Source organism: Numenius arquata, chromosome 2, assembly GCF_964106895.1.
Source record: "Numenius arquata chromosome 2, bNumArq3.hap1.1, whole genome shotgun sequence".
Lineage (NCBI taxonomy): Eukaryota > Metazoa > Chordata > Aves > Charadriiformes > Scolopacidae > Numenius > Numenius arquata.
Genome location: NC_133577.1, coordinates 65,142,703 through 65,169,174, shown reverse-complemented (window position 1 = coordinate 65,169,174; position 26,472 = coordinate 65,142,703). Strand labels below are relative to the sequence as shown.

The 26,472-nt window shown below is 47.7% G+C and overlaps 2 protein-coding genes across 2 annotated transcripts in view; one reads left to right on the top strand and one right to left on the bottom strand.

Annotated features, from left to right (window-relative positions):
- CACNA2D4 (calcium voltage-gated channel auxiliary subunit alpha2delta 4) overlaps positions 1 to 26,472 on the bottom strand; it is a 131,573-nt gene that overhangs the window by 35,506 nt on the left and 69,595 nt on the right. The window lies entirely within an intron of this gene.
- LRTM2 (leucine rich repeats and transmembrane domains 2) lies at positions 8,736 to 15,406 on the top strand. Its single transcript, XM_074163378.1, has 3 exons — positions 8,736 to 8,802; positions 12,482 to 13,072; positions 14,952 to 15,406. The coding sequence occupies exons 1-3, from the start codon at positions 8,736 to 8,738 to the stop codon at positions 15,404 to 15,406; spliced, it is 1,113 nt and encodes a 370-aa protein (XP_074019479.1).

Here is a 26,472-nt window from a genome sequence, read left to right as displayed (position 1 = left end):
AAAGTAGGACCCCATCCTGAGTCTGGAGAGGAGCTGTTAGAGGCAACTTGGCTTATCACTTGGGCTCTCCTTCCACTCTTGATGAGGCTCTCTGCTGCCGGTGTTCCGCAAAGCATGGCATGCTGCTGCTGTGATTTTGCTGCAAGGTGCCTTGTGTGGCAGCAGAGGAGCTGAAGGTGAGCCCTGCTCTGCATACTACTTGCATTTAGTGATTTTGATGGGATGTGAACGTTGCCATGCCCATTTCTCTTCTGTGGCTGCAAACCCTCCAGAAAACTAACGTCACATCAAATTTGAAGACCTTCCCCAACTTCAGCAGGCTCTGCAGCATGGGTCTATGATGTGTGTGCTAACCCAGATGCATCCAAGGATCCTGGCTGGAGCCCTGGGTTATGAGAGCTGTCACCACATCTTGTTGAGCTATGGGCAATGTTCCCAGCTTGTAAAGAGTTGTAAGTGTGTCCCAGAGACACTCAGGCACCCCTGGAGCTGCAGGCAGCAGCCTGGACCCCATGCAGTTTGTATGGACTCTGCAGGGATGCCCCTCTTGGATGCTGTGGGAAGGTGATGGGAGGTGATGTGGAAGGGGAGGAAGAGATCCAGGTTCTCTCTAACAGGCAGCACCGCTGACCTCGTGCCACAGTGGCAACCAAGTGAAACAGATCTATACAAATCACTAAGGCAGAAAAAGAAATCATCAAAAGGTCTCCTTCAGAGTTCAGTTTAAATGCATCGTGTGCGAACAATGAGAGTCAGCCTTTCCTTGGGAGGTTTGCCAGGAGCTGTGTGCGTGCTGGGTCACTGATCCCCTTACGATAAGAGCAGAGAGGTTTTTTCCTGCACAGAGGCATCTTGTGCTCTGTCCCACCGCTGCACATGCATGGATGATCCCTGCCCCTGCGAACACACCTGGGGCACAGGCTTGTGAAGTGAGATGGTAGTGAAGTTCTTCCCTCATCCCATCGTGTTTTCTACCTCCTCTTGCTCCAGCTGCTGAAGTTGTGAGCCACCACCCTTGCAGCCAGTGGTCTGATTCTGACAGGCCAGCAGTTGGGGAAGCACAGCCAAGGTGCTGGGTGAGGAAGAAGAGGAGGGACTCTCTCACTCAGCAGCTTAGGTGGCAGCACTTCTCCATCACTTTGGCTTCTCCACCAGAAGCAAAATAACCAGTGTCAAGCACTAGGAAGGTTAGTGAACTTGGGGTCCCAGCATATTTCAGAATACAGACTATGAAAAAAGGCAAAGCCAGTTCTCAGGCTAATGCAGACATGAATGATGGCAAACAAGCAGGTGTTGTGCGCACAAGATCACCCAGGCTTACAGAAGCTCACCTGATTCTAGGAATGAGGAAGCACAAGGAGAAAGCTTTATGGCTTGGCCATATGTGCCTTGGCCCCCATAAGGTATAACAGGGGTTTCTTGGTATTGATCTGGAAGTCCCTTGATTTGGCAGTCTGGCCATACTGTTCGATAGACCTCTGGACTAGCACTCCAGGGACAGAACTGTGAACTGAGAGCTTATATTGATAAAAACCCTTATATTTTCCTATCTTGCTGCTAAATTGATGCACCTCCATCTACTACTCCGTGCATGTAAATGTATCTCTCATCTCAGACAGGCTGGCAGCTTCCCTGTTATGGATCTGCTGCATACTTTGCCCCTAATAAGAGACCCAGAGAAGGTACTGGGTCATCTCAAAATTGCTGAGCCCTCAGAGAATCCTTCACAAACGTGGGCCCATATATACACTTCTTCTTACACCACCTAAATAAAAACAAGAGATTGTTTTGGGATCTGGAGCACCATCCAATTAAGAAGTGCGTCAAATACCTGTGTGTGTGGTGTGGGGAGTGGTGTAAGGACCACAGAACCAGGATTCTCCCACCAAGTCGCCTTCTCTGCCCGGAGCCTCTCCCTGTGGTGTGCCACCCACCCACACCCCCGGGGTAGGCTTGGCAGGAACAGGGGAGCAGCATTTTAAACGCCAGCAAGCTGGAGGATGCTCGTGGGGTGCAAAGGAGGAGCTGGGAGCAGAAGGGTGCCTCCCTCAGACCTGCTGGGTTGGGAGCAGCTGCAGTCCTTCTGTCAAGGGGCTGAGTACAGGGATTAAGGGCCTGAGCTACTACTGGCCATGGGATTAACCCCTGCAGGAAATTAAAGTTGTAGAGAAGGCTCTTCACAGCTGAGAGAAAGAAAAACTGGGATCTGGATTAGAATTGGCAGGGCTGGTGACAAGCCACCACCCACAGCCAACTGTTCCCAGCTGGATCAGAAAATGTTATCTCAGTCTTCATGTAGAAACCCCCTCCACATCTCACTCAGTTACCAATTTTTGCCAACAGTGTGAGAAGAACAAAAACATCACTCTGTGGCAAGGAAAAGAGAAGGAAACTGGGTAGCCAGCTCATGTGTCTCTCCTCTGAGCCCCTCTCCCACTCCCTCACCCGCTTCCCTTCTCAGCTGCCTCCGTTTTGCACGGAGGAAACACGCACGTGGTCTGTTGCATTCAGTAATACTCGGAGAAGATGCTGGCACACACATGGCTGGATTTCTTCCTGTCAGCTGCCCCCTCAGCTCTCCTCCTCCTGCTGCTCTGGGCCTCCTCCATATGCCGCACTCTCGCTGTGCTGGGACTTTCCTGTCACTCCCGTGTTGGATATCCCGGTCTCCCCACCTGCTTCCACAGCTTTCCAAGGAATCCCACTTCTCCATAGCAATCAGGGTCTTTCCCATCAGTGCTACCCACCTTGGCTCCACTTCAGATGTTCTGTGCTTTCTCAGAGGGTTTGACAAGGCCTGATGCCCTTGGTATTTCCAGCCTCTCCAACATCTCCCAGTGTCATTATTGTGCATTGGTCAGGGAGGCTTGGGATGCAAATAATGTTTCCCGGTTAAGGTACGAGATGAGGAATCAAGAAAACTGGCTTCTCTCCTGATTTTGCCACAGGCCTGTCAGAAAACTTTGGGAAAGCCTGGCCAAAACCTGGCCAGGTTATCTTTATCTTTATCCTGTGTAACTTTGATAAGCCCTACAAATCATCTCTGCTGCACAGGAGGGAATTTGCAAGCCCAAGTGATCCAGTGCAAGCACCGCACCTGACAGCTTTGAAAATCCTGAATGGAGAACTGATGCGGGCTCTCATGATGAAGTATCAGAAGCTAGGCAGCTGAAATTTCAGCCAGCCAAACTCAGCAGCCATTTTTACCTCTATCATAGTTTATCCCTCCATAAAATGGGGATAAAATTGATTTTTTTTCGAGGGGCTTGGGGACAAAACATTTTTTAACACCAATCGCATCTGCATTTCCGAGGTGCCTACACACTGTCATCCCAAAGATCAGAAGCTTTTTGACCTCTTCACACCCCAGAGAATAGGGTGAGGTTTTAATCCACACCCAGTCAGGAATGTGGCAGAGTCCCTTACAATACCGAGTGGGTTTTGCAGGCTTTCTACTTACTTTACAGCTTTCTGTATGAGGTGTTTTGCTTAGCTGTGATTGATCACTGCAAGTCAGATGGCACCATTTCTTCCACAGCTGGGTTTCTAGTGCAAATTTAAAATGTGCTTTCCATTGATTGTGACAGCACAACGCTAATGAATCCTGAACACGTGTGTTAATAAATCAGCAAGTGCTGGAAATGAAGCCCCCAGCTATTTTAACTTAGAAGCTCACTGGGGCAGTGACACACACTGTATGTTTCTACAGTGCTGCTGAGCTTGGCTGCCACCTCTGGGTGCTTCTGCAGTCCAAATAGACAACAAATGAGGAGCTGCCGCTGAGACAACGTGACCCCTTGTGGTCAGTAATTTGCACGACTGACCTAAGTCTGTTGGGGGCCTGACAATGGGCATCATCTCCATGCCACCTAAACCCACTTGCGGTACTGTCAGGAGCACAATTCCCCACTGGGACTCGTCATCCAGGTTACTTCACAAACTTCCAGTTGCTGTGATCAGACCACAGGGCTGACGTGTCTCCCTGCCCCCTGTGTGCCGACCCTTTCCCCCCAAGGGCTGATTAAGGAACAGACAGAGAACAACATGCTTTAAGTACTGAATGCTGGGGTACCACTGTCCCCCTCCATTATGGGGTGATGGTAATAAAACAGGAATCCTGAAAGCAACAAGGAAAGGGTAGGAAAAAAAGATAATCTCCTTAAAGCATCCTCCATGCCCTCCCTCCCCCCACTGCTTTTCTGATAAAGGCTAAAGCAATTCAGCATTGGAAAGGGGAAAGGGACTTTGCCATCACTGTCAAGGAGAGTGTGGGGGAGGGATGAATGTCTGCGTGTACTTCCTGATCATTTATTGCTGGCATCTGTTGCAGCCTCTGTTACCTACCCTTTTGTAATATAGGTCACCCACATGCCCTGTCAATGGTCGTAAGCCAGGCTGTTAACGGAGTCTGATCCCCCAGCCATGATCCAAGGGTTAGCGCAAAGGACTAGGAGAGATAATCAGAGACAGAGGTTGCTGGGCTCCATTTCTGACTGTGACTCATCCTAGTGACACAGTCACCTGTCTCTCTAGCCTCAGTGTCCCCATCTGGAAAATGGGATAGCTTTATCCACCTATCTAGAGCAGATGCACTACTGGCTATGACCTCAGCCTTACTTTTGGGGGTCATTAAATACAAAATAACGACAACAACACTTACAACCATGGTAAGAGCCGTTCATAGAGCAGATAGAAAGCTTTGGATAGAAGATGTCACAGAATTGGGAAGTGTTACTAAAACAGTATGTGGATGCAGTAAACCGAAACCCTTCCAACCCTCACAGTGAGCTCCTTGGGACCCAACTTCAAAAAGCTAAGGCTTTAGAGTGATACTGCAAATGTTACTGGAGCCTGGGCAGGGAGAAGGGAAGCACAAGACAGTGACGGTGCCTGCTGTAGCTTTGCCCTGGCAAGTGCTGCAGAGTCGTCACAATCTCCTCAGCTTCCCCCCCCCCAGCAGTAAAGTTCCCTGTTCAAGCTAATTAGGGGAATCCTCATTAGAGAGTCCTCTAGAGTCTGACAGCAGGCCAAATGTCCAAGTGGCACTTCAGCTCAGTGTATTTTTGGCCGCTGGAGCCCATGGGCCAGAAATGGATGATTTCATTCTGTTGCTTTGAGCTGAAACTAAAAAAGTTGTCTTTTACTGTCCTATATCAAATGGCGAGAAGAAAAGGACATCATCAGCCCCACAGGATACTCTGCTCAGTTCTCCAGAAATTTCTCTGGAATAGAGATTCAACTGCAAGCATGTGGAAGAAAGCTCTGGACACCATGTCCCATGGATCATGGGGCATTTGGCTGACATGTTGCTCGAGAGAGAAGGAACCACCTAGTAAGCTTGGAAGAAACACTAACGCCTGGTTTATGGAGCCCTTGGGTGACTTCCGACTATTCAGAGCTCCAGCAATGCTGATCAGCCTTGAGTCCCCAAACCCAGGCAATGCCAAATGCTAGTTCAGAAGGATTGCATGGTGCCTCTCCTTTTGGGATGGGGGCGCATGGGGGGCACTCCTAGGTCTGTCAAAGTCCTTGCGGCTGGAAAAGTCGCTGTCTGTTAGGCTGAAAGCAGCCAGACAGATTTGGTGGCTTTCTGGATGAGCCTTGAGGTGTGGGCAGGTACTAATTGCCCCAGGACTACGGTGTTACCAGGGCTGCCCAGTTGGCAGTGAGCACAGCTGGCCTGGTGCTCTGCGCAGCAGAAGGCATCTCTTGGGCCACAGTAAAACTGACTAATTAAGTTCGAATTCAAGACAAGTCAAAGAAAAACCTTTAAAAAAGAAATTCTCAGAAATTCTCTCTGCCTCCTTGGTCTCTCTTGGCTGCAGAATATTAACCACTAAGGGGTCTAACGTGCTTATGGACAATACCTGCGTGGGAGAAATCGGGTTTTACTGGATCCTTGGAAGTAAAATTTCTTCATAAACATACTACTTCAATGTACAAATGCAGAAGCTCATTGGCCCTTGCACTTCAGCAGTCAGGAACCTCTACCTATTCCATATGTACTGCTCTGCCACCTGAGCATGTTATGCTTGAGAAGTAGGCAGTATTGTGCAAGACATGGATGTTGATAAATATGGGTCACAGAAGAGTCCCCAGTACACGTGCAAGCCCAAGTCTATGCACACATTTGGGAGATAGATGGGTGACTATATCTGCGTACGTAGATGAAGACAGCTGCTTCTAAGCCTTAGAAACATGTGTATGAGTGCACAAAGGGTGGCTGCTATCTATGGGGTGGGAAGTGCTGTGTTTATGTGACACGCTTTTAAAATAATCTTGGGTTTATCAAGGCGCCTCCATCTTTGTGAGCATTGCAGCGCAGCAGACAGCATTAAAGCCTGAACAGGTGTTAATCACCATGCACTGTAATAAATTCTAAACATAGGGAAAGGGCTTATTTATACACGGCTGCTCCTCCCACCCTGCACCCTGTGCTTGAGCCTTGGCGCTGCCTGAGAGGAAGAGGAGCCCGGGAGGTACCAGAAACCAGGGCAAGAGCTGGAGTTGCCCTGCCAGCAAGGAGGAGCTAGGGGTTGAAACCCTGACCCTGTCACCGTCCTCGCACCCTGGTCTGCTGTTTCTGCTCCAGCCCTGCGCTGTCACCTGGGGATGGTGTGGCTGAACTGCAGAGAGCAGCAAGAGGAATGGGGGGTGGACACCAGCCCATGTCCTGAGTGGGGGCCTGGGCAGAGGGGAGACCACAGAGGGAAGCAGTGTCACAAGGCACCCAAAGAAGCTGTTTGTTGTTGGTGGTTTTTTTTTTTTCAAAGCTTAGCCCCCCTGATTGGAGCCAAGCCAGCTGATACAGATGGGGTGTTACAAAACAAAGCCAAAAGGCAAGAGCGCAAGGAACAGAGCTATCTATAACCCTGACAAAGTTAGATGGAGAGAAGGTGGGGAAGAGGGGAAGACAGAGCATGGCAGGCAGCCGCTGATGCTGAGAGCAAGGGCGCGATCATTCAGCAATGGGATTTGGAGCTGATCGACTCCCGCTATCCAGCAGGCAGATAAGGCTCTGTGGCTGTCAGCTTAACTCTGCCATTTATTCCTGTGCTGTAGGGAGTTAAATAGAGCACACGGAAAGCCTGCTGCCGGGGAGTGAAAGTCGAGGAGGGAGAGGGAAGGAAGAGGCTGTAATTGGGCAGTGCCCGGGGAGTCGGGTGGAAGTGGCTGCGGGCAGAGTCCCTCCAGGTAAGTGCTTGCGGCTTTTCATCCTCCATGTCGATACCGACAGCTGGGGACAGGAGACTTCAGGGGTGGCATTTAGGACGAAGAGACTGATCTGGGGGAGAAGAAAGTCTCCTCAGCCAGGGTGAGCGCAAGCACTGAATGGGGACAGCTATTTGTTGCAGCTTCTCCTTCAGTGGGGACTGCAGGGCAAGGGCTCCAGCTCGGTTTGGGGACTGGGGGGCTGCAGCAGGTGAAGGTTGCATCGGTTTTGGTGCCGTGAGTGGTATTCATCTGTTTGGTGCATTAGCATTTGGGTAAATGATCTAAATAGCTTTGCAAAAATGTACTAGTCCAGGCACTGAACCTGCCCATCTTTCTCATAGAGACACTAATTTAAATATTTCCTGATGGTTTACATTCCCATATAAAATAAATCAGTCCTGGGAGCCTGGGGGAGGGGGAGCAGCCGGCACGTGCGTGGGGAGAGTGTCCCGGTGGGAGTGCAGCACCCAGCTAAAATAACGGCCGTGGATGTTGTCAGAGCCCCTCAGAGGGGAGGGAGGAGGGTTTATTTTTGTACCCTGGTTGAAATGTGTCCATCTGACTGCTGCTGTGATTGTGGGTGGCACATCAGAGAGCAAGCAGGGGGACAGGAGGGTCCATGGTGTTTCCCCTTTCCTGCTTGCCTGTATCCGAAAGGGAAGTGGGAGGGAAGGAGGAACCTGTTGTCAGTCACTTATTGTCAGGGGAGAGTTTATGGTCTTTGGGTTTCTAATTAGACTGAGCATTTTTCCTTCTTCTAATTAAGATGTAATTCCTCTCTTTTCAACACTCCCACTCAGTCTCCCCCGCCCCAGGTCCTCCCTTCTCCTCCGAGGCTCGCTTGCTCTTCAGCTCCTGCAGTTGCTGCAGTGTGAAATCCCCAAGCTGGAGCTGTGCTCTGCTCAGCCCCGCTCTAGCCACCACATCCATTTTACCTTAAAACAGAAAGGAAGTGCTGGTGGGGAATACAGGGAGGGAGAGAAGTGGCTTGGCAGCCGCTGGTGCCCAGACCTCGGTGATGGTGAGCCGTGCGTCAGGGAGAGGACGCACAGGTGGTACCAGCCTGCGCGGCGGCAACAGGGAATGAGCTGGAGTCTGCTGCCCTGGCAGGGTCACCTCAGCAATCCATCAGGTTAACCTTGAGCGTGAGGCTAATATAGCAAGCTATTCAAGCACGGGTTTGTCTCTTCGGCACCTAGGTGAATCGGGCCTTATTTCTGCACTGCAAGATTCAAAGTGAATTAATGTTGTGCCTTTGTCATGCTGCACCTCCCTAAACATCCTCCATCTCTCCTCCAAAATGGAGCTGATGCCTCAAAGGCAAAACTCTAGTTGGGCAGGGGAAAGGACAACACTGAGCCCAGCCCCATGTCCTGTGCCCAGGGAACTGAATCCCACCAACTCTGCTCTGTTCTCCCCCTCCAGGACCTGGCAGGCAGGCTACAAGGTCATTCCTCCTCCCTTTGGGGCTGAGTGCCAGGCTGGCTGGTGGATGTGAAGACACGCTGGAGAAGACAACAATGCTGCCTACAACTGCTGGCCACCGGTGGAGGAGCAGATTCCTCATGAGGTGGCAAGAGGCTTGTCGTAAGTAATGCCTACTCAGGTACTAAGTAAGATGATCCTGTTTGTCAAGGGAGTGGAAAGAAAATAGGTCACATCAGGGTTAAGAACAGGGGAGAGGGACAGCTAAGAATGGAGATGTTTGAACTAATTCCTGATTCCTTTAGAGGCCAGGCTAGCTGGGAGGGAGAGTGAGACTCTAAAGCTGAAGATGGGCTTAAAGTGGGACAGCAAGTGATGATTGCTTCTGAATTCCAGTGGGCCTGGCAGGTGAGAAACAGCGAGACAGATACCACCGCACAAAGATCCACCCTGAACAATTCTCAGATCAGCATCCTGTAACCTGCAGACTCCTCTCTGTGGTAGGGTGTTGAGCAAGGTTCCCAGCTCTTCATGGGAGAAGTCATGACAGATTTTAGAAGGGAATGCAGGATGCAAATACAGAATTCTCCTACTGGGCACTGCCACATGTAGTGAAAATCAAGAAGTAAATAAAGAAGATCTCTTTTAAATTAAATTGTGAAAGTTCATCCCGTGCATCTTCTAGGGCATCTGCGACAGTACCGTTGAGTGCAGAGCAGAGGCTGCTACGGCGACGTGGAAGCCCCACATTGGGGAATGTACCTGCACTTCAGAGAAGCATCTAGGGACTGTAGCAGAGGAAAGGGAGCACTTGGAGTGTGTCCATCACTTCATTGCCCAGGCAGCTGAGCGGGTCTGTGGTTTCCCTTGCTCCTGCCCTCCTGATCAAATTTGGGTGTACCACTGTAAGAAGCTGAGGGAATTATTTCCTTCTCCAGAAAACAGGCATCTTTGTAAGCCATCCTCACAGACAAGACTGCTGTATAAATTATGTATAATGAACGCTACTGAATCTTGACTTAATCTGATATTCTTGGATCAGCTTTCTGCCACCTACTAGAGTCACCAAACACCCCACAAAGTAACTTCATCTCCCCCTAACACAAAACCACATACTACTTATTGTTCTGTAGGGCTGGAAGACAGCTTCAAGTTCTGTCTATCGCTTCCCTGCCTCTCTTTCCCGTAAAGCTGCATCCTAACCAGTGCGATGAATTCGTTGGTCTCACCTTTTTTACATCTCAGTAGATGTAATTCTTGCAGGGAGTGAAAATGAAATCAGACCTTCTCCTCTCTATGATTTTAGTAAAATATTTCCAAAAGCATGAAGCAATATATTGGTAACAAAAAGACATTTTTGGCACATCCTACACGGCTGCAAAAACTTGGCATAAATCCAGTTCCTGAACATAACCACAGCCAACTGCCTGAGACTTTGTTCCTACTAGCCACTGTCAGCATACATACTGGTGGAATTCCACAGGCCACCCAGTTGGGGCCGGTGGTCTGTAGGTATTTTGAGAGAGAAGCCCTGAAGAGAATGCCACCTGTATTGCATTACACACGGTCTGCTCTTGCCTTTCTTGGTGTACAAAGCAGCTAAGTGTTATCTCATCATCACAGCTGTCAATCTATTATTAATACTGTACTTTTGTTAAGCATCCAGGAAAAGACGGGGTCACTTGAGTGACTCATAGCACTCTCCCCTCCCCACTGCAGCTCCCATTCTTTTAATTCTCTCCCTACAACAAGAGCACGATGTATTCTGAAGGGAATTAAATGTCAGCCAGCCAGACAGTGTCTGCACTGCACCAGTCCGCAGGCTATGATCTGCTTTCATGGCAATCTCTACTGTTGATCCCAACCTTTGCATGACAAGAAAGCATGGAGGTGTTCAGGGCCAAGATCTCTCTTGCATTTCACCGTAAGGATCCATAATTATCATTAAAAGAGCACACAGATTGGTACAGTCTTGGCTGAGGTACACCTGAGATCTCAACTTCAGGACAGAAAAAAATTCTTGAAGGAATTGTGAAAGATGGGTGAAATAAAAAAGAGCTGAGACACTCTCTCTAGACACTTATCCATTCATCCTTAATAAAGTCATATAGCTTAGGATCCAAAATGTGTAGTTACCCTTAGGCTACCACTCCATAAATCTGCCAATTCTCACAAGGATTGCTGGGAAGGCAAAAAGGCCCTATGCAGGATGACAGCGTTTGTGTATGAAGGCAGCATCACTGCCAGATACCAAGTCAATATGAAAAAATGGGCTATGGGTCAGACTAAACTCTAGGGAGAGTGGCACGAGGGAAGAGAGGAAGAGCTGTTCCAGGCAGAGCTTCTCCACAGCATGGGTCTCCACAGGCTCCCTCTTCTATAGCAGTCCCTTCACAATTTGTTCGGGGTTAAGAAAGAAAACGCCTGCTTGTTTGTTCTTTGGAAAAAAGCAGGACAGAAGAATTTGGTTTCCAATCCAGGAAAGAATGGTGAGACAATAAATGCATCCATTTTAGCTACCATTCACCCCTAAAAAGACTCTACCAACCCCAAGCCTTCTCTGAAGAAAAGTGAGAAATGGAGAGGACAGGGCATGACGTACAGACAAACCTGCTTCACTTTTAGTCAAATGCTCAAACTTGTCACCTTAAAAAAAGCGAGGGAGCTGAATTTGCTTCCCACATTAAAGAAACTAATTCAGTTCCACAAAAGGAATTAAGATGAAGGATGCAAATGTTTTACATAGTCTGCTTAAACATAACTCCTACTCCTCTAATGACAGGAGGCACAAAGCCTGCTTTCCTGAGAGTTTTAAAAGCCACTGGCTTCCAGGGAGGGTTGGTAACTAGTGCCCTGATGCCACTTATAGCATCTGGACCCATGTCTGGAATGATGACCCACAAACAGCTCTAAAAAATGCTGTTTTGTGGATTGTCCAACCTTACCTTTGAGACACTGCAGGAGAAAGGGGTGTGTGCTAACCCTTTTCCTAACACCCCTTTCTTCAACTACCAACCTGCAATTTTTTTCCTCGTCTTCATTGATGTGGGTAATTTTCATCAGGGAAGATACTTGTGGGGTTATTGCTATGGGATTCAGAAACTATTTTGAGAGGAATGGGGAGTACCGGGTGTCCAGAGGTTTAGGGTCTCCTTGTTAATTTTTAACAGCTTTCTTGATCATCCTTTTGTAATGTAATCTAATTCGTAAAAAAAGTCTCATTACAAGGCCCACACAACACACCGTGGATATGGAAAGCAAATGATACTCTGATTTAGAGGCTAACTTAGCCTGGAGTCTGATCTATCACAAAGATTAGGATTCAAACTCCAGGAGCACAACTGAGATGTAGGTTATTTTGTTTTCGTTTTTCTTAAAAGCTTTTCATTAACACGTCTATTTCTGAAAAAACAGAGCTTCTTAAATATATACCAGTCCCTCCTCTCTCCATCCTGACTGTTTAGAAAGAGCTGTCCTTTATCAGAGGTGACACCTCCCACCGCTCTCTCCTCCATTCTCATCTGACAGGTTCCAATGCTCTAGTATCTGGCATTAAAGTCCTCTGGGATGCACTGTTCTTACTTCCTTGTGAAACTGGAAGGATATTCACTTGCTAGCTCATAAAAAAAACCTATGAGGAAACTCATGCTACCAGGCTGCAGGCCAGCAGTAAAGGGATGTAGCTGTGAGGAAGCTCATTACACTGCAGGGCATTGCAGCCAAGAGTCCTGCTGTGAAGGTCATATTGTAGCTGTAGCTGCATTTAAGGTGGCGATGGGTGAGGACGGGAAAGCACTGCTCTAATACATGTGTTCTCTCTCCCCCGCTTTTCAACTACCAGTGCTTGGCTGTTGGCTGTCGCTATGTGCTGCCGAGTCCTTCTTTGCTTGCCCTTCCTCCTGCAAGTGTAACAGTGGCAACCTGGAAGTGGACTGTAGCGGCTTGGGCCTCTCCTCCATCCCCTCAGACATCCCCACAAACACCAGGACCTTCCTCTTTCTCAACAACAAACTCAGTATCCTGCCGGGAGCAGTGTTTTCCAACCTCTCTGCCCTACAGAGGCTGGATCTATCCAACAACTTCTTGGATCAGCTCCCTCAGAACATCTTCAGTGACCTGGGGAACCTCACAGAGCTCCAGCTGAGGAACAACAGCATCCGGGCCTTGGACAAGGACCTGCTACAACACACGGCCCTGCTGCGCCAGCTGGATCTCTCCATCAACGGCCTGGCCCAGATACCCTCGGGCATCTTCGATGACCTGCCTGCTCTCCGCTCCCTCTCTCTCAGGTCCAACCGCCTGCAGAGCCTGGACAGGGTGACCTTCGAACCACTAACCAGCCTGCAGCAACTCCAAGTTGGGGATAACCCCTGGGAATGCGACTGCAACCTCCGAGACTTCAAACACTGGATGGAGTGGTTCTCCTACAGAGGTAGGTGCTCGCGCAACAGGAGCCAAGCATGGAAGTGCTGGTTTTCCATGGAAAAGCAGAGAAAGGTAGGCAGGGAAGAAACATGGGCAGATACATCAGGCAGGTCAGGCTAAACTGAACACCAGACCTTAGCCAAGGAGCATGAGAACCGTGCTACAACACTAAGAGACAGTTTAGTGTCACCACAACTTCACATAGAAACACTGCTAAGATGAGAAGTCCTCTGAATTCCTGCTTCCTTGTTTTGTTTCTAATCTTAAAGATTACTTTTTTTTTTTTTTGAGAGGAAAGAACTTTCCTCAAATAAAATCAAAATTTTAGGATTATGAGTTTGCCTCACCCTTTCTGCCTGAAGAGAAGACATGCTTTTCACACTTGAAAAGAACTGTCCCATTCTCTTCCCTAAGCCAGGAGAAATAAAAGCCAGATTTCGCTGTAAAGAATCAGGTTTGTTTTCAACAGAAGAACCATAGGAAACAGCGACAGTTAGGAAAATATACTGCAACTAATATTGGCAAGCTCAAACTAAAGCTCCAATTAACAAGCCAGGCCCCATGTCAGATTGGCTATAAAATTGTCATCCAAAACAAGCAGTTTTGACAAGTTTGTATTTCCAGCATTTCCTCGAAATATGGAAGGCTGGAAAGGCATGTATCACTTAGCAAGAATGTCGATGGGATGACATGCTTTCAGGAGCAGGGACTCAAAGAAAGATGGCACATTTTACAGGAATGATGATTGAAGGCCTGACCTTCTCTTGCTGGAGAAGGAGTAGGAAATGGTCTCAAATTATGCGGATAGCAACAGTCAGCTGTCACATCCCTGCTGATCACAGCCATGCTGCAAAGAGATTATCTACGCCTATGGCTACACTGCAGTCTGAAATATGCATTTGTGTGAGCAGAATCAAACAAGCATACAAGTGCCACTTTCCTCTTTTTTTTTTTTTGTTTTGTTTGTTTTCTTTCTTGACTCTCATATCACAGAGCTGACAGAAAGCATGGGGAGTTAATTTTGCCTTTTTTTTCCCCTTCCAAAGAAATAGCCCAAACTCGCTCAAGCATTTGGTTCAACATCTGTCACTATTTTCACAGAGGGGGGATGGATTACTTGTTAGAAGATGGGACTGTGTGTCTGTTGTTATTTTGAGAAGATACAGCCTGGTCCTATCTTTTTGCTTTAATTTCTCCTTTTCTAAAATGGTTCCACTGACACTTACATAACTTACTAAACAGTATGAGGCTGACTTAATAGATGGTTTCAGAGGGCTTTCATGTCTTGGCCTGAAAGATGTCTATGCAGATATGCTCAATGTCTGTCAAATATACTGTCAAATCCAACCTAGGCAGAAGCATCCCAGCCAGCTGCCATGGTTGACGCTGTTCCAGCTGTGGAGGGCTAAGGCATGCAAAATGTCTCCAAGTTAGGCAAAACAATAATTTTGAAGGGTATCGTGTGTGCTCCTTCTGCCCAGTGCATGGAGGTGCACCCCCTCCCCCCACCTTTGACGTGCACTGTGGATCTGGCAGGACACAGGGGTCTGCAGCACCTCCTGACTTCAGTGTCACTCTTGAACTCTAGAAACATCCTGCACTAGATCACAGCTGCCTTTTGGGGACGGGAGAAGCTCTCTGAATACTTTCTCTACTCAGCAATGCATTCACACACGAGGGACTGGATTTGATAGCCCCACTGCTGCAATAAAGCAGTTCCCTACTTGATAACCATAATGCTGCTATGCTTGACTTCCGTAGGGCAAATCCTTACCAGGTGTGAACAGAGTAATAGGAACTTATCCCACCTGAAGATCTAGCTCTGCTGTCCTATCACTGTGTCGGGATGAAGCTGTGGTTCACTCCTATTATCTCTATTGGGACAGGTGGGAAAATCGACCAGCTGGCATGTACCCTGCCCAAGGAGCTGAAAGGGAAGGATATGCGAATGGTGCCCATGGAGATGTTTAACTACTGCTCCCAGCTGGATGATGAGAACAGCTCTACAGTGCTGGACAATACTGGCCCACCCTGCACTAAAGGAAGCCCAGCTCCTTCCAAATCTAAATTGGGCCCAGAAACAGAAGTGGAACCCAGTGTGGGATGCCCTCAGAAACAGCGATATAGGCCTGTGAGCGTGCGCCGGGCTATTGGCACTGTGATCATCGCAGGGGTGGTTTGTGGCATTGTTTGCATCATGATGGTGGTGGCAGCTGCTTATGGTTGCATCTATGCCTCCCTCATGGCCAAGTACCACCGGGAGCTGAAGAAGAGGCAGCCTCTCATGGGTGACACAGAAGGTGAACATGAAGAGCAAAAACAAATCTCTTCTGTGGCATGAAACTCTTCTAGGAAGGAAGGGACAGCAATGAACAAAGGTACCTGAGAGCAGTCAAGCATGGGGTCCTCCCAAAATACATCTTCCCAGACAGACAGACAGATAGACAGACTGTGCTATTGCTCCACTCACCCAAGTAGTGCAACGTGCTTCTGGGGGGGTCAGGGCACCTGGCTCAACTTCTGTTCCTCCGTCCCAGGCCCATTTTGTGCCCTTTCACCCTTGGGCCCTCCCAGACAAATAAAGTAGAGTCAGACCTTGAGTGCTTGCCGTGCCTCATGCCCTTGCACAGAGCTTCCCTCACATGCCTGCTGTGGAGGCAGCTGGCACCTTCTGGGAACCTGTGTCATCCTCTCAGCTTCAGTCCTGAGTCGTCCTATATCCTGTCAAGAGCTCTCTGCAAACACAGAGAACAGCTCTGTGAAAGCTTGTGTGAGGAGCAGGACACCACAAGTGTCCATGTCTCACTGTTAGCGTCACTGCTGTTGTGTGACAGTAAGTTGCTGCCCACCCTACAAGTCAGTGCTGCTGAGAGCACACCAGAAGGGAGGGAAATGTCCCCAGGGGTCGACAACAGTCAGAGGGAGATTTCCCTTCTCACTTTTAAAGGTGGAAAGATACCTGTATCACTCTAATACACTGCTAGGGAGCATAGTGTCCCTCTCCTTGCTCCTGGCCAAGTCAAAATCTGTGAGCTGACACACACACATCGTTCTTATAGGTCCACAGACACAGAGCTGTCTGCCTATACACACACCCCCCCCTACTGACTCATCTGATCCCAACACACACAGAGTCATCCCCAACTCCAGACATCCAGGCACCCCACCTGCGCATCCAGGCAGAGCCACACGTGCACAGGCTGATCGCCCCTCTGTGCCCAGCCATGAATACATTCAGCCACCTTACCGTACTCTCATCACAGCAGTGCATAGCACCTTCTGGTTCAGACAAAATACACGCACCCTGACACTGAGGAGCTAACAAAAACATCTCAGCCATAGCGCAGAGCCAGTGGAAATGGGCAGATGAGGATGGGGAGAGGCAAAGTTATTCAGGTTACAGCAGGAGTCTGTGAAAATGAGTACAGAGCATGAGAAAAATTAGGTGTGCTCTTGTTTTCTATTTTATGTTTTCTATGATAAATGGAGAGAGTAAGGATATGAAGCCTCCATTTGGAAATGTTTGATTGGCAGAACAGAAGTGGGTCATCAGGAAAGACTACAGGAGGAGGTGGCTTACCAGCCGTGGCAGTGTAAGCCATGCTGAGGGGTAGTGTGAGCTTAGGGGAAGGTGGTGAGAGAAGAAGACACACACACAAGAGCTGGTGTGGCAGGCAGAGGGGCAAGCACGGTGTGTGGAGTAGGGTTGTGCAGCTGGGGTGACTGAAGAGAGGGGGTACAATTCTGGAGGGTCCTGAGGTGAAGGCTGGAACCTAGACCACAGCGTGGCACAGGTGGGAGAGCCCAGGAAGGGTCTGGCACAGTAGGCAGGACAGCCCGCAATATGTTCCCCTCATCATCACTGCTGTGTTCACTGCCATCCACAGCTGCACACGAGTGTGCACACAACCACACACACTGCCACTGTCACATAGGGTGACTTCTCCCAAACAGATTTTAAAGCCCTCAGACTGCAGTGCCTCCTATTAGTCTTAGCTCTTTCCAACCTGACAGAAAAAAAAAAAAGAAAAAAGAAAAAAAAAGTGAGAGGGAAAAAAAAAAAAGAAAGGAACTCAACATAAGGACTCATTTTGTATCACTGGAAGTGGGATAAATGCTGTCTCCAGGGAAGAGCGCGCATTGCCATGGTAACCTGCTCTAACCCGTCACAGTGGGTATTCCTGGGCGAGGAAGATGACACCGGAGGTCGTGCATCCGCAGTGCCGGTGGATGGTGTGATCCCTGCCATCAGGAAACAAGCTGGCAGCCATCCCAGCTTTGCAGGGTGTTTCACTAGCAACCTGTGTTCAGAGCCCAGCACGCACTGCAGGTGGACCCTGCCAGGGCACATCACCTCTTCCCCCTGCTCCAGCTGGATCCCGATGCCTTCAGAAGTCTCACAGCCCTCCTGCTCACTGCTGCTGGATCCCTGTGGAAGTGATGCACGCTGGCTCCTCACTCCCTTCTGGTCCTAGACAGGTGGTCATACCAACCCATGGGCACACAATGCCAAGTCTTTAATCAAAGCCTGGAGTGGCAAAATCCCTCCTGGCCTATCCAGGGCCACCAGAGGCAAAGAGACAGGATGCTCTGGACTGTTCTGGCATGACTTCCCTTTGACACAGGGATGCATGCGACAGAGGAGGATGTTCTTCCAGAAGCAGAAGACCAGGCTGCCCTAGAAGGAGGACTGGGAGAAGCAGTCCGCCCACAAGTGTGCGCACACATTGTACCCACACTCCCAGCACACTGCTAGGGGGGAAGAGGAGGAGGAGGGGGGCTGCCAAGATGTGAGGAGGAAGGACTCTTCACCCATGCACTGTATAGCCACTCCAACCATCCCATCTGCTGCAACCATAGCCCACTCTGAAGGGCAGAACTGGTGCACTGCAGACTCCGTGTGCGTGTTACTGCTGCTCCACATTCCCAGCAAGCCAGGACTAGACTCTGCCTGCTGGATCCAAACCTCTCCCCAACCTCCCTCTCAGGGGACCTTCTCCCTTTACCATACTGGACTCCGCAATCATACTTGAAATGGGACTTGAGTCAGAGTGGTATATTTATAGATCTATATTTTACTTGCATCAAATAATGGTGAAACATTGCACAAAACAAATGGGATCTATATACGTGTGTGTGTGTATGTGTGTGTGTGTGAGTGTGCAAGAGAGTGAGAGAGATTGTTTTTAAGAGGACAGACTAGAGGTAAAATGAATGGGAGGGAGGCAGGGGACAATGCAGGGGTTGGGAGGGAGGGGGGAATCCTCCTTTCCCTGCACCTTCCCTGTGACCTCCTCCTGCCCTGACCAATTTTTCTTTGTTGCTAATAATATTTTCTATATCTTGTATTGTGGGGCTAATGATGACCTTGCCCATCCTTTCCTTTTTGTTTTCATTTATAAGGCAGAAAGTCTGGATTCATCTCAACCCTAGACAAGGGACTGCTATGTTTAGAAACCCATCCAAGAAAGGAGAAGACGGGAAAGGGGAGAAAAGAGAGTTGCTGAGACACATGAAGGCTGTCTGCTATGGGGAGTCCCACTGGAAAGCAAATACTGTACTTGGAAGGACAAGGACCTGTCTGTCCTCTTTCATGCAGCACAGAGTAACAGGGTTCACTGGGAAATGCCCTCTTTATACCAGTGCCTGCAAACAGGCTCCCACTCTGTTCCCTAGCACACCTGGAAAACAGCTGCCCCAGCGTGACTGAGCTGCTGCACTGTCCACTGTCCCACTCTGGGGAACACGATATACAGGGCGGTCAGAAACCAAGCTCTCCTGTGGCATCCTTGGATACAGAACGAGAGCCAGTGCTCCTTGGGCACCCAGGCAATGGGTTGCTCTGATATGTGGGGACAGGGGCTCCCGTTCTCCCTGCAGGCACGGCTAGGCATGGGGGGAATGCCCCAGAATGCACCCTTTGCTGCAGGCAGGTGTACCAATGCCACACGCAGGTGCCTGCCCTCAGGAAATGGTCCTTCTGGGGCTGGCAAGTCCAACACATGCCAGGGCGACATAGGGGCTAGGCAGGGCCACCAGAAACACCTCTTCTGCTCACCCCCGCTCCCCTTCCCCACACACCCACCTGTGGTACAGGCAGGCACATTTCTTGCAGGGAACAGATGGCACTTGTAATTTCTTTTTCTTTTCATTACTGTTTGAGGGAGAGCAACAAGATTTTCTAAAATGATTGAATGGAGGTTTCTTTGGCATGAGACAGAAAATTTTTAAAGGTATACTATATTTCTGGCTTGTTGTTACAGAAGAATAATAAAGAATGTATTTTCCTATGCTCCTTCTTGTTTAAATGAGATCTCTGATAGTAACCTTCCCTCTCTCCCCTACCCCCTGCAAAAACAAACAATGTAGGGATACAGCCAGCCAAACGAAAAAAACCCTGAATTCCCATGTATGTGTATACTTGTCTGTACCTAGTGTTTGAACTTGGAATGAACATGCACATATATACACACACATACACGATGTCAGTGTAGGTCCCAGGCAAGCATGTACCTGTAGTCAGGGTAAGGCTGTAGGACTCAATATACAGTCAGTCAAGGTGAGACCCTAGATCTAGAAACACACACACACAGTGCTCCAGGGACACAGCCAGACAAGGGCGATTGTGTAACAAGGATAAGATACTGTGGCAATCAGCTCATTACATAAAAGTAGAAAGGGCCAAATTAATCCCTAGTGTAAGAACGTAGAAGCCAATGGAGTTATATTCAGGTCAAATTTGATTCCAAAAGCTTTTTTTTTTTTTTTTTTAATTAGAGCATAATGTTCAAAAAAACTTACAATAACAAACAGTGAGCTATAGGCTCCTACATCTCCAGATTCCTGACCCTCCTGAGCAAGATTATTTTTAAATGAATGGAAATTGCTATCTAATCCTATTGCACCCCCAAGTACACAAGCTGTCACCCCTAGAGCTAAAAGAGTCTCTCCACCAGCTGTTCACCGGTTAGGTCTGTCACACGCAACTAAGAAGTTTAAATTCCCCACTTCTCCACTTTCAGTGCTACGCGTACACAATTCATCACACACTCTTCCTGTGACAAAAAGTTCATCCTGGTGTGCGAGGAACCACAAAAGATGTCAAACCCTGCCACAGGCAAATCCTTGTGCCACCATACTCACGCTGTTATACTCAGCCACCCTCTTATACTCAGTCTGATCTTCAGAGAGAAACTGGGAGCAGAACCCAGATATTCTTAATCCGATAACTGATGCTGAGGCATCTGTTCTGCTGAAAAGGTATGTGCCGTGAGAGAATCACCATTATTTTTTAACAGTATGGTGTCTATGACACATAGTTTAATCTAATTTTGCCATGTAGGTTGAGGAGCGCACACAGACACTACTAAGCAGTTCATATAATACCAGAAATGTAGAGCAGAAAAAAGCAAAGCCAACACAATCATCCAATGACTCTAGGCTTTTTTGGTTCACGAATTATCTGGGAGCAGGCTGTGATTTTCTGCAATTTGGTTATCTTTCTTTTGGCAAATGTACTTGCCCTGTATACGTACCTACTCACGCACACATGTAACTCCATATATATAAACACATAATTATGTATGAGCATACATAATAGATGTAAAATACATAAAATAGAAATCCTCCTCACTATCTTGTTCTTTGGCAGATTGCTGTGCCGGCTTGAACAGTGTTTGCTAGGACTGATTGGAAGCACAGGTCAGAGGGTCAGCTTCCATCCTCTGATTAGATAAGGCAAGTCCTAGCATGGGATTTCTCAGCACCAAAAAGCCTTCCCTCTGCGAATACTGTGCAATACAGACAAAAGAATAAGCATTCCATGATGAGTACGGTTACAGAATGGAATGAAAGCAAATAAAGATTTCCTGTGTCATTGGGGGGAGCTCCCCACCTCAGTAGCAGGCCTGGAAATCTTGGGAGAAGGCAACATCCTCACAGCTTTTCTCCCTTTAGAAGGTGGGAGAAAAGCAACCAGAAGCAACCTCTTCAGCAAGGCAGAGGCCATGTGCAAGACACCTGGAGCCAAGGAGAAAGCAAAGCGTGATGCTAAGAATAACTCTGCTTTGCGTTGAGCTTCTGGGCCAGGGCAACAACATGCTGCTCTTTGCTCGGGGCTCCAGCTGAGGTTTGGCCCTTCACATTTGCTTTTTCTGTGTCCTAACTTGGGAATAAACTTGTTTGTTAGAACAGCTGCAGAAAATCAACTTGTAAAGGGCACCGAATGAGTGACAAATGCAGGTATTTCATTTGAGGAAATATGCACAGACGATACACCGAGATATTCAACCAACTCTGTATAAAGCTCAAGGGAATATCCAGAGTAACAACAATGCTTTGCATTTCTATAGTGCTTGCCTTTGGCAGCTCTCTGGGAGCTTGCAAACATTAATGAATTCACAGAGGCAGAGATTCAGAGACTATAAAGGCCAGAAGGGACTTTAGATCATCCAGTCTGACCTTCTGTATGTCGCATGCTACTTAGAAAGTGTGTGGAAAAGAACCACAAACGTTATTTGAGGGTGGCAGAAAATGCCTTGCTGTGAAAGGCTTAAAGAGCTCAATCTGTTTAGCTTATGAAACAGAAAAGAGAGAAGTTATCCTGTAGAAAGTCCAACAGTGAGAGTTTACATGCAGCTAATGCGAATCTTCCAGAAAGGCATCTACCTTTGATTTAAAAAACATTCAAGAGATGAAAAACCCCCTTTTCCCTTGGTACCTTACTACAATAACTATTCATGCTTACTGTTAGCATTCATGCTTAATATCTCATTTGAATCTGTTTGGTTTCCTGTCACAGATTTTTGTTATTCTTCTCTCCCCTAGATTAAAAAACCAAACATTCAGTAACCAGCATCTCTCCCTGTGAAGGCACTTTATAGTCTAATCAAATCATCTCTCAGTCTTCTTTTTGGTAAGATAAGCAGATTGAGTTCATTAAGTCTTTTCACTGTAAAGCATTTCCTCACCTTGGAACAACACTGTAGCCTTCTGTTGCACTCTTTCCAATTTTTCTTTCCCCTTTTAGAAAGTATGCTCCTCATCCATCAAAGTCTGTGCTATGTATTGCAGATACTACCTGATTATTGCCGTATAATAGTAAATGTCACCTTTCCCTACTCCTCCCCACCAAACAATGTCTCACAGCACACTCACTAGGTTGTGAGCATTGTTCCTACTTTAAAGATTAAGGCATAGATTTAAAGATTAAGGCACTTCCATAGGAAGTGCTAGGGCAAAACCCTAACAAGGCATTTTGAGGGAGCCAGACTATGGGAAACCGGTTCTGATCCCACTCATAACCACCTTTATAGTAGTATAAATTCACTGGATTTTAAACAAGAGTCACCAGATTTATGCAATTCTTGCCAAGAGAAAAATCTAGACCTTTATTTAAACTGATAGTCCCCTCCTCACAGTCTCTATTTTCTCATCCACTCATGGTCTCATATGGTTATCTTTCACATCTTTCCCACCGGGCATAAATAAATGTCTTTGATTCTCCAGTTATTCTCTCTCTCTCCCCCTTATTTTCATCCTCTTGTGACTGATCATCCCCTTTTCAGCGACTGCCTCTGACCAGCTGCTTTTCAGATTCTCCCTTCTCTGATCTCCTCAACTGTCACTTCTCAGCTGCCACAAAACACACCAGCCCCCACATCCCCATCTGCTTTTTAAAGGCTTGTTATCATAAGCAGGGGCTTCTCTGCTCATTCTTCTTTACTTTGCAAAACCCAAATCAACCAAGAGAAATCACCACACTGTCAAAGGCTGAGGGGCTAAGGTCAGCCCTAACTTCTGGCATTCCAGGTGCTGTGCTGGGGATTTTAACTGCATTTAAGAAGCACATTTTTATTCAGCCATGACTAAAATCATGGAGTGTGTGAATTATACAATAAAAAGGCCCAGCCTTGTACCCAAAGAAAGTGCTGTAGTAAATGGGGAGTGCCCTGAGTTACCACCCTGCAGTTCACTTGCTTGCTGATAATTGTACTGTGGCATGGTGGGAAAAGAGACTTCATCTCTTCCCTAGTGATGGAGAACAAACTGCAGGCTAGCAGAGTCTCATCTCTTTCTATTCAAGGCATCACCACGTTCTTACAGACTTTTCAAGCTCCAGCTTAAGCCCATATGTCTTTCTGCCTCAGATTCTGGCTAAAGCTGCATTACCCTTACAGCTAGAAACCCTCTTCTAGTTTTCCACCCTAAATATTTTCATGGTCTATCTATACCACACTGTCTTCCTACAAGCTGTGTGCTTTAGTTAAACATTTCCTCCAAGATGCATTTATTTCAGCAATCCTATCCACTTCAGCCTTACTTGCATGTGGTTAAACAAGCTGCGTTCTCCCAGGCTCCTCTCATGAAGTCAGGCTTCCGTTTCCTCTCATCATCTTTCTGTCCTGTCTGTTCCTGTCTCAGCCTGTATTTCTTTGGCCAAAACTGTAACACAAACTAGAAAAGAGGTCTCACAGGGCTTTGGGTAGGAGCACCAACGTATCCCCATCCCCACTGGAAACACCTCTCCAGGTACATTCTAGGACAACATTTGCTTCATCCACAACTACATCACACTATCACTCGCCATCATCCTACCATCACCTAATACTGAAGTTCTCACCATTTTTCTCCTGAGCTTTCTCAGAATATGTTTACCACTGAGTCTACCCAGCTGCCTTTAGGGAAGGATCTCAGGACAGAACGTGGCAGATGACAAAGGTTCCCCAAATTTTGTGTGGGCATCAGGGGGCAATACAGCCTACACTGAGGATCCTCACTAAGACCTGGAAAAATGGGCCCAACAGTTCCCAGAAGACAAGGACTGCCTCCAGTCCTGCTTGCTGTGCTCTCTGCCAGATCTCACAGAGTTCCCAGCTTACAGAAGATTTCTAATATTAGTTCTCAAGCATATGACCTTGTCTGTCGTACTACTGAAATTCATTCTGTTTCTGGTACTCCTGCCAAGGTCAAATAAGGCTTTCTCTATGATATCCTGGTCCTTCCCTGTACTAGCAATGCCTTCTAGTGTTGAATCATCAGGACACTTCCACACTACCTATTGCTCTCTGAGTCAGGGTCTCAGGTTAATGGCAGCAAAGACTAATCCCATGGCTGACCTCAGGGGAGTGCTACAAGTAACCTTTTGCTAGACTTTGATAGGTGATTTCGCTGCTGCCATCTTCCCAGACTGACTTCTACCTCCCTGCCCCTCACACCTCCTCTGCCTGCCTTGATCTCCTCCAGGTTAACTAATTGTTTCTTATGTGGCACTGCATCAAGTGCTTTACTGAAATACAGAGGTGAGATCTTTGAAATTTCTTTTGCCCTCCAGGAAAACAATCATCTGAAAGAAAGCTATTGGGTTAGCATGGTATGATCTAACATTGATAAACTCATACTGCTGACTCCCTTTTCCCCTAATCACTTGGTAATAATTATACTTCCAAATCTCCTCTAAGGCGCTACAAACATGACAGAGGTCACACTTACAGGTCTGAGACTGACAAACTTACTTCTCCCCCTTCCTTAACCCTAACTGCTGAATTTTCACTTTTCCAGCCTTCATGGAGTCACCACTGCAATAGAGTTGAAAAAAAATGCTCTAAGCCTGTGTTTCCACATGCCAGCTCTCTCGGGTCTGGAGAGCACCCAGGCCCACCCCTGTGAGTGCACTAAGCAGCTTGAGCTGCTTATTCCCAGTCGTCAGCTTGTTTCTTTCCCCAAGGACAATATTGCTGTCCTTATCAATAACTCGGGCGCAGAGTCCTCTTTGGTTTTGGCTCAGACTATAGTCTCCTTGATCTTGACTTCACTCTTACTGCCCAGAAGCATCCTCACTTCTTATTCTCTTTTTTTTTTTTTCCCAAATAGTGGAAGAATCTTTTGCTGTTTGTTTTAATCTCCTTTGCCAGGTCTAACTCAGCTTTATTTGTAAGCAATCCTCACTTTATCCCTACATTTCCTGACCTCTAAGACACAGCTTTCTTTGCTATCTGTTCTTTTTCCATTCCACATAGGCTTTCTGCAGAGGCAGCTTAAGGAGCCTAAGCAGTTGCCTGTGGTGGCAGACAGATGGAGGGCAACAGAATCAGGCATTGCCATTTACTGACTCCTCCCACAAATGTGGGCTCCACAGCATCCCCGAAAGCTGAACTGCTCCCTCCCCACGCTCTAGGCTCTGTACTGCTGCCAGTGAAAGCAGTGCCAAGAGCCAGCCACAGACCACCCCTCCACATGTCCTGGGCAAGCTGTGTTGTCCACATCTTCCCTATCTCCTGCACACACAATATCTTTCCACTGCCTTGGGAAAGCTTGGCATTTCCCAGGGCTTCCAGGCAAGGGCTCCCAGCCAAGCTCTCCCACAGGCAGAAGCAGGACGGCCACCTTCCAACTATCCTTTCCTCTCATGGCTTCCATGCCTCACCACCCCACAGTGGGCCCATAGCCACTGCAAACTACCCTGCATCCGGAACCTCCAGATGAAGATTTGCTGATAGTCCTCTTACAGAGCAAGGATAGGGAGAGAAAAAGAGAACGGCTATCAGTGCAGCCTCTACATGGCACAGATGGTGAGAGTACAGCATGTGAGCATGAGGGAGGAACAAGGAATATTTCTGGGAAATGGGCACAAACTTGAATGTAAGAAGTTCCACCTAAACATTCTTTACTTTGAGGGTGGCAGAGCACTGGAATAGGCTGCCCAGGGAGATGGTGGAGTCTCCTTCTCCGGAGACATTCAAAACCCGCCTGGACAAGTTCCTGTGCAACCTGCTCTAGGTGAACCTGCTTTGGCAAGGGGGTTGGACTAGATGATTTCCAGAGGTCCCTTCCAACTGCATGTGATTCTGTGAATATTGCAATAAAGCTCTAAGCAAACTGGTCTGATCTCATAGTTGACCCTGCTTTGAGCAGGAGGCTGTCTAGATACGACCTCCTGAGGTACCTTCCAACCAGAATTATCCTGTGAATGGCCTTCTGTATCCCAGTGAGGGAAAGCAGGAGAAGCAAAAGGTCTCAAGCGAGGAAAGAGCTGGTAGTAGGAGTCCCGTTACACTGCCTTATGATGAGGAGATCTGTGCCTTAAGTGGATAGGTAGGGCAGGAGCAGAGGAAGTCAGGAAGGAAATAGGCTGAGTTTGGTGGTAAACGGAATGTATATTAGGAGTAGACAGCAGCTGTCCTCAGATCTGCTAAGTTTCTGTCGTTCTCACCCTGCTAAACTTGTCTCCTTGTGCCTTGGCTGAATTTAAGACAAACCATCTCACAAGACATTTCCTGTAACTTCTTCTACTGTAATATTTACCCTCTTCGTCCTGACATCTACAGATTGCTTCTGTGATCCCTTTCAGCATTCTCTCACATGACTTTGCTCCTCTGCTGAACTATAGGTCCTAACACAGGTCATGAC

Coding starts and splice junctions, on each gene's coding strand:
- LRTM2 (XM_074163378.1), top strand. CDS start 8,736: ATGCTGCCTACAACTGCTGGCCACCGGTGGAGGAGCAGATTCCTCATG. Junction 8,803..12,481: donor GAGGTGGCAAGAGGCTTGTC/GTAAGTAATGCC, acceptor TTCAACTACCAG/TGCTTGGCTGTTGGCTGTCG. Junction 13,073..14,951: donor GGAGTGGTTCTCCTACAGAG/GTAGGTGCTCGC, acceptor CTATTGGGACAG/GTGGGAAAATCGACCAGCTG.